Below are 8,010 nucleotides of genomic sequence, written 5' to 3'. Positions count from 1 at the left end.
TCTCTCTCTCTCTCTCTCTCTCTCTCTCTCTCTCTCTCTCTTTCTCTCTCTCTCTACTTTTTTTTGTGGTAACAGGGATTAAACTCAGGGCCCTGTGCTTGCCAGGCAAGTGATTATTCTACTGAGCTATCTCCCCAGCCCTAAACTTTTTCTTATAAATACCAAATGTGGAGCATAAAATGTTCATGTTCCCACCTTATAAATAAAAAAGAAGCCAGACAAATGGCTTTTCCCAAAGACATCAGAGATGTCATACCTCCATTTTGTCTGACATCATGTTATTATCTATTGGAAGACAAAAACAGATAATTTGAGAGTCATGTACAATTTTTGTTTGCTTTTATTCTCATTGCCTTACTGTGTGACTGAGTTACAGAATTTTAGACTCAAATCTCTTTCAACCCTGCAGTGTGGTTCCTTTACCATTACTATTCCATTTCCAGTTCTTATAAAAGTTTGAATTTGGATTAATATCTAAGATTTATTAGGAAGGTAGGTGATATCAAGCTCAGAATATGTAAAGGAATGTCATTAGAATTTTGTTGTCTTATACCATGATCATGGACTTCTAGTATTAAGTTATTCATTCACAGTGATTATGGTAATGATAAAGATTTAAATTATATTCATCAGTGTGCATAGATTTAGAAAAAAATCTATGAGAAAGATAAGCAAATGACAGCAATTTGGGCAATGCCAGCTTATACCATTTTCCTCTCTCTTCCTGTCCTTTGTGTTCAAAAGTAGTGTAACTATTATCCATAGGGAGTGATCCCAGGGACGCAAGGCCTGCTGTATTCTACAAAAAGATCAAAATAAATGAAAGTGTCCGGCATTTCCCTTACCAAGTAAGGTTTTTCTCTTTCTTTTTATAAGAATAACTTGGGATGTGTTGTCTTCCCAGGTACAGGGCCATCGTCAACCCCTTGGACATGCAGATGTCGGGTGCGGTGATGTGGACCTGCGTGAAGGCTGCGGCCATCTGGGTGGTGTCCGTGCTGCTGGCCGTCCCCGAAGCTGTGTTTTCAGAAGTGGCGCATATTGGAAGCTTGGATAATAGCAGCTTCACAGCATGCATACCTTACCCTCAGACGAATGAATTACATCCAAAGATTCATTCCGTGCTCATTTTTTTGGTTTATTTCCTCATACCACTTGCTATTATTAGCGTTTATTATTATCACATTGCAAAGACTTTAATTAAAAGTGCACATAATCTTCCTGGGGAATATAATGAACACACTAAAAAACAGGTAAGCCTGATAGGGTATGTATATGTGTGTGTCTGTGTGTGCGTGTGTGTGTGTGTGTGTGTGTGTGTGTGTTGGGAGTGTGCTGCTCAGAACAAGTAACTAGAATTTTGTAGTCCATTTCATGGGCTTTTTATCATATGAATGATGAAGTGCATTAGGCTTGCACATGTCGCAACTCAGAGGGATGCTGGAAGGTTTCTAAAGTGTGGTTTCCAGTCCTGCAAAGGTCTGCATGATGGCTTGTCTGACAGGAGGCCTGGGTCAAGGCCTGGAATTTCACCATGAGAAATCTAATGTATCAGGAGGCTTTTATTCATAGGCAATTGTGTAGGCAAAGATCAACACCATAATCTAGACATTTCAACATATTAAATGTAAATTTATATAATCACTGATGCTTGTCTAGAATATTTTCCCATTAAAGATAACAGAATGGGGCCGGGGAGATGGCTCAGTAGAATAAGTGCTTCCCTGGCAAGCGCAAGGGCCTGAGTTCAATCCCCAGTTCCACAAAAAAAAAAAAACAAAAAAAAACAAAAAAAAACAAAGCAAAACAAAACAAAACAAAAAAAAAACAGAATGGTAGTAGGACACAGGAGGAGGTACCTTGGGATATTGCCTGGGACGTGAGGAGTGGGCTTGGAGAGAACACCAGCAGGGAGGTCCTAGGAAAAGCAAAGCAGAGGAAATTGCATGAGGATAATCCCAATGAGGGTTGGTGTGGGAAATACTTGACCTGTTGCAAATGCATAACTTTCACTACAGAAGTTACATACACTTTTATATATTTTTCCTAATTTAAAGAACAGGCACTATTACTTTCAGATAAAACTAATTGTGTTGATCTACAAAGGGATAGAATTTTTTTTTTTTAAAAATATGTAGTTATACATTGTGCATGAACTTCCTAGCAAAGAACTTCTAAAGGGGGTTCTGTCAGTACAGGAAAGCAAGTCTACCTAATTTGAGGCAAAAAGAAAAGTTACTGGGGTATAAATAGAGTAAAAGTCTGCCTTCTCAGACCCTGTAGTCAACTGTAGAACCTGGTAAAGCTTTCTTGCATGGTAGGTAACTTTCCTTAATTGCAACCATAGACTCCAATGCTTCATATCTGTTTTTAAGATTTAAAAAGTCAACCCATCTTCAAAGACATTTTCAGATAAATTAATAAATTAATGAATTCATTCTCCAAATACCTGGCATTACTGTAGCCAAATGCGCAGGCTGTAGCTCATTGTGCTATTACTGCATAGAAATACTTTTCAAAAAAATTTTAGAGCCTTGTAATTGAATTTAGATACTTACATTTTGGCTATGGCTACTCGTTTCTAAAGTTAGTTCCTTCTGCTTGCTTTCCTCATGGCTTTGGTTCTGCCTTGCTCTTGTTAATTTCTCTTTGGTATCTACAAACTCTGACTGGGCAAGTGGATCTTAATGCCTGTGAAGAGGTCATCTGAAAATTACCAGCTAAACTCTATGTTGGGGTCTCAGCTATAGACTGTCAGGGATCTCGCACAAGCATGTTCCACCTGCTCAGGAAGGATAGTGTGAGGAATGAGCAAACTTCACAAGTGACCTCTTTGTGAGTGATAACATTGCCAGGTTATCTGACTTGTCACGGGGTTGGACTGCTACATTCTCCTTGATATCATCTAGGTGCAATCCTAGAAACTTTCTAATATTCTTTGGAATATTCTACTTGATGATCTCAGAAAATATCATGATGACTACTGCTAATATCTTCTAACATTACATCTTTTACATTTGTGTTGCCTTGTGTAAATATTTAAGCATACTGTGAAAACATAAGCTAAATCTTGGACTGTAGATGTTAGAATATTGTTTCTCAGATTACAAATATTAATGTTGAATACCTGAATCTTATCTATTGAATTTCTAAAGATCATCTTATGAGGCAGTAAACACAGCATGTAAATTTTATGGAAGAAAAAATATATTTTTATTTGTAAAGGTAAGCCAGCATAGTAGTATTCACAGTGTTCAGTTCTAGCAGCTTCCTTTGGTTTATGTGAGTCAAGAATTTAAATTTCAAATTATATATATATATATATATTCAGCTGAGCTATCTTGCCAGCCCCTGCTTGGCTATTTTGATTCTTTTCTTTTCTCTTTTTTCTTTTCTTTCCTTTTCTTTCTTTCTTTCTTTCTTTCTTTCTTTCTTTCTTTCTTTCTTTCTTTTTTCTTTCTTGTTAAGTCTATTGATACAATTTAAATATACATAATGCCATTCATCATAGGGAGTTTGTACCTGTATGTGATAAATCTTAATTAAAGGTTGAGAGTTTGTCCCCTAATAATTGTATCTTATTTATGAACTCCAGTTTCCTTATTGGTAAAACTGGATCTTAATATGTTTTTGGTTTCCATGTGCGGGAATAAAATATGATTCTTCAAGGAACTTCCTCATGGTAGGTGCTCTGCAAATGCTAATTATTGTTATAATTTTTGAAGGTAGAGAACAGAAGATCTCATTCTTATTTGTCAATGAATGATGCAGTCTGTCTCTAGTGGGATCCAACCTTCAGGAGTCACCAGCGAAGATCTTTTATCCAGTAAAAAGGGCTCAGAGTACCCCTTTTACTTTTATGATTCTGGAGCCTGTAGATGACAGGGCTCAGCATGGGCTAACTTTGGTGTACATGATGGTGACCACACAACCCCACTCTGGCTCATATTAGGATGTGAGCTAAAGTTAGACTGATAGCTTTCCCATAGAGGAGTCCAGCTACAGCCATGTAGGAGCCATAGGTGGACAGAGACCAGAGCATCCAGGAGGCAGAGGGCCGCTGAAGCATGGTAGCTGTGCTGGTCCTGTAGGAGATGAGAATGAGCAAGAGAGAACTGACCACCCCTGAGGCACCCATGGCGAAAATGAGTCACTAGATATGGCGCGAGTCAGAGCATAAATATTGAGAGGCTGGTGGATTTAGAACACATGGGACACTTGGAGGGAGGCACATGAAGGACAGGTGGGCCATGAACAGGATATGTAAGAAGAAGTGGACAAGTAATGTCAGCCAAGCCATCTTCACCATGGCCATGCACATAGCCTGGGACATCCACGTGGCATAGTAGAGGGGGTGCTGGGTAGGGATGAAGTGGTCATAAACCATAGTAGTTAGGAGACAGCTATAGGGAGCATTCAGGGTAATGAAGATGTATACCTGGATCAGGTAGGCTGTTAGGAATAAGGGGTAGCCATGAGCCAACAAGTTGCCACCATTTTGGGGACAGTGACAGAGGTAAAGCAGAGATTCCCACAGGACAGATGAGCCAGCAGAAAGTACAGGGGTACACCAAGGGTGGGATTGGCCTGAACAATGAGAACATTATACAGGATGCCCACCACATGCATGACCAAGAATAGCAAAAAGAGGGGATCAGGGAGATGGCTCAGTGGAATAAGTGCTTCCCTGGTAAGTGCAAGGGCCCTAGTTCTAATCCCCAGTTCAAAAAAAAAAAAAAAAAAAAAAAAAAAAAGAATAGCACAGAGAGGCCACAGCTGGCCTGGATTGTCACTCCCAGTGGAAGAATGGTGCTCCATCTGCAGAGCTGTTAGCAGCATCTATGTCAGGGTGGTTTATCTGCCTAGAACTTTAGGGACTCCTTTGCATGCTGGGTCATCTCTCTAGTGTCTAAAGGAAAAGATGAAGGCTGCCTTGCTCAAGCCTTCCTGGACTGGAGAAAATCAGCAGAGTCAGGTGACCCTGGCTCTTTGCACAGGTGTGAGGGTGGGCATCTGTCCCAATCTGTATTTTGGGGTGTGAATCTCATTGCAGAAATCTTAGAAGGAGAAGAATCTGAGGACACAGGTTTTTTTGGAACTGTTGAGACCACCTGTGCTTGGAATGACCTCCTAACTAGCACCTTTCCCTTTCTGAGGACTTTTCTTTTTTCTTGAACAGGAATCTTAAGTCTTCTATGGGCTTGCAGGTGTATTCAGATGGTTGTTCACTTCCAGCAACAGTTTCTGGTTCCCAGAGTTTGGGTCTGGTGTGATGTATCCAAGAGTTCTGGCCAGTTGTCTTGACAGCTGAAGCTGTGGACAGGTTCACTGTGTATGGTCCCTCCCAAGTAGGTCTGGTAATGGTGGATGCGGCTGTGGTTAAGGTGATCTTGTCGTCAGGCTCCAAAGCTTGGAGAGAAGGCTCAGGCTCTGGGGTAGGATTCAGAGTCTTCCTGTGGCTCATGTCTATATTTTAAAACTAAAAGAGGCCTATTTCTTAATGCAAAAAAATCCCCAAAAACCAAAAACCAAAAACCAAAACACCAAAAAACAAACACATTTGAACATAAGACATTTCTGACCATTTTCTTTCTTTTTTATAATATCTTTCTGGTTGTAAAATAGAGTCATAATTGATACTTCCCTCTGCATTTCATTTTGGCTCTAGGGGGTATTCAGGCCATGCACATGTGCAGAAAACATTAAATGGCTCTTTTTCAGCATGTTTGGCTCAAACATCTTCCAGTGCATAATGATGCACTCTAAAGGAGTAAGAGACTTTGACTGTGAGATTCCCATAATCTCCGTCCAATGATCTCGGTGGGAACCTCCAAATGATATAGAGGAAAAATGAAACTCCAACCTGAAAGGTACCTAGATGAATTCGTGTTCTCTAAAACGAAGGAATAAATTTTAGGAACAAATGGAGGTTAAAAGCTGAATATTTATTGAGAGAAAGAAAGCTTCTGTCCAAGACAGGAACAGAAGGGGAACCTGAGCAGGTTGCTCCAAAATAATAATTTTCATGCTGCAAATTTTACTGACTTGTGACATAAGTTTTGGATGTGGTTGGTTCCAAGCATTTGAAGCAAAGGAATCATTTCCTTCTCTTTACAGATGGAAACACGGAAACGCTTGGCTAAGATTGTCCTGGTCTTTGTGGGTTGCTTTATCTTCTGTTGGTTTCCAAATCATGTCCTCTACCTGTATCGGTCTTTCAACTACAAGGAGATTGATCCATCCCTAGGTCACATGATTGTCACCTTAGTTGCCAGAGTTCTGAGCTTTTGCAATTCTTGTGTCAATCCATTTGCTCTGTACCTACTCAGTGAAAGCTTCAGGAAGCATTTCAACAGCCAGCTGTGTTGTAGAACGAAGCCCTATCCAGAGAGATCCACCAGTTACTTACTCAGCTCTTCGGCAGTGCGGGTGACATCTCTGAAAAGCAATACCAACAAAAACCTGGTGACCAATTCGGTTTTACTAAATGGGCAGGGCACAAAGCAGGAAATGGCACTATGATTGTGACTATTCAACTGACTACTTGAAAATAATGGGCTAACTTTTCTCTTCCTACTGAGCAGAGCAGAATTACTCGGCCCACTTTTCCCACTGCTTGGCTAATTCGTTAGACTATTTCAGGACTGACTCAGAAAAGCTAAGTAAGTCTGGCCAGATAGTTCCGTGGACTATAGCAGCCGCTTAGTCAGGCACACGGACAGGGGTTTAATCCCCAGCATGCCGTGCCGGCCCTGCCCCCAGGCACGCTGAGATGGCGACTAAGAATGGGCATGGGTGCTCTTGTCTGTAATCCCAGCTTTTGGGAAGCTGAAAACAGGAGGATCACTATAAGTCCAAGCTGTGTACAAAATTCATAAATTAAAAAAAAAAAAGAAAAGCTAAGCATTTTTCTCAGAACAGAACTTTACATTATGACCCTGTATATTCACAGAAGCACATGGACATCTCATTAAAGTTAGTTGAGCAGTTTAATATGTGTATAAATTAATATTACTTTAATATTTTGGTTTTTCCTGGAGCAAACTATAGCATATTGACCTTAAATTCATTATATTTTATAGCATAAAATACCTTCCTATATTGACTTAATGATTCAGTGAGATATAATACTTATGCTCTTATTATTTGAAATGCAAATCATATTTTCCTGTTGGACAAATCTTATTCATAACTAATATGTATTACACAAGTAAATTCAGTGTGTAACCTTGCACAGCTTAATCATATATCAATACTGTTACGGCATTTTGTGTGATTATCATAAATTATAGAAATAACTCATATCTGTTAACTTCTAGGTACCATATGTGATTAGAACACATGATGACATTTGTATTATGAATTGTAAAAGAGTACTATTTATAATAGCTTACCTTATGAATGCAAAACAGATTTTGAATTGTAAAACAATGACTCAGAACTTGCATGTCCATATTAGTATGCATTGTTAAATCCTTAACAATTGGGTTGATTTTGTATAGATGTATTAAGGCTTGTAAAATTCTTTCACATTCTCATCCTGTCTTACAATAGCCAGCTGACAAGTGTGTGGGATCCCACTTAGATAATTTTTCTCTGCATGATACCACTATTTTCTAAATAAATGTCCTAATTTGTGAGAGCAATCATGATCTTGATTAAATACTAAAAGCTACCCTGTTCTTAAGTATGCATCAATAAATCTAACATGAGTCAATATGTTTCTTTTTTAAAAACTTACTGAGATAACTGTTAGCACATTAACATTCTCTGTAAGTCACTCCACATCATGTTATTTAGATGGGAATTATTCAGTCATATTTAGCACATGAAAAAATAAAACCCATCAAATTGTTTACCATATTTGATAATCACGATAATCAGTAATCTCATATTATCTTTTTAAGGCATAGTCTAGGAGCCATATACTACTTACTGTATAACTCAATCTCTGGAGCAGTCTGTGAAGCACATGAGAAAGCCCATAGTTTGGCAGATTGTGACGCCACC

The 8,010-nt window shown here is 39.0% G+C and overlaps 1 protein-coding gene across 1 annotated transcript in view; it reads left to right on the top strand.

The window, feature by feature from the left end:
• Positions 1-6,522, top strand: part of Nmbr (neuromedin B receptor) — a 14,592-nt gene extending 8,070 nt beyond the window's left edge. Inside the window, exons 2-3 of the mRNA XM_004628544.1 lie at positions 905-1,253; positions 6,118-6,522. Coding sequence (XP_004628601.1) covers positions 905-1,253; positions 6,118-6,522 — 754 coding nt within the window. The remainder of the gene's footprint in view (positions 1-904; positions 1,254-6,117) is intronic.
• Positions 6,523-8,010: the final 1,488 nt, after the last annotated feature.

The sequence above is a fragment of the Octodon degus genome, unplaced genomic scaffold (assembly GCF_000260255.1).
Source record: "Octodon degus isolate 3935 unplaced genomic scaffold, OctDeg1.0 scaffold00024, whole genome shotgun sequence".
NCBI classification, from domain to species: Eukaryota; Metazoa; Chordata; class Mammalia; order Rodentia; family Octodontidae; genus Octodon; species Octodon degus.
This window is presented reverse-complemented; position numbering and strand designations above follow the sequence as displayed.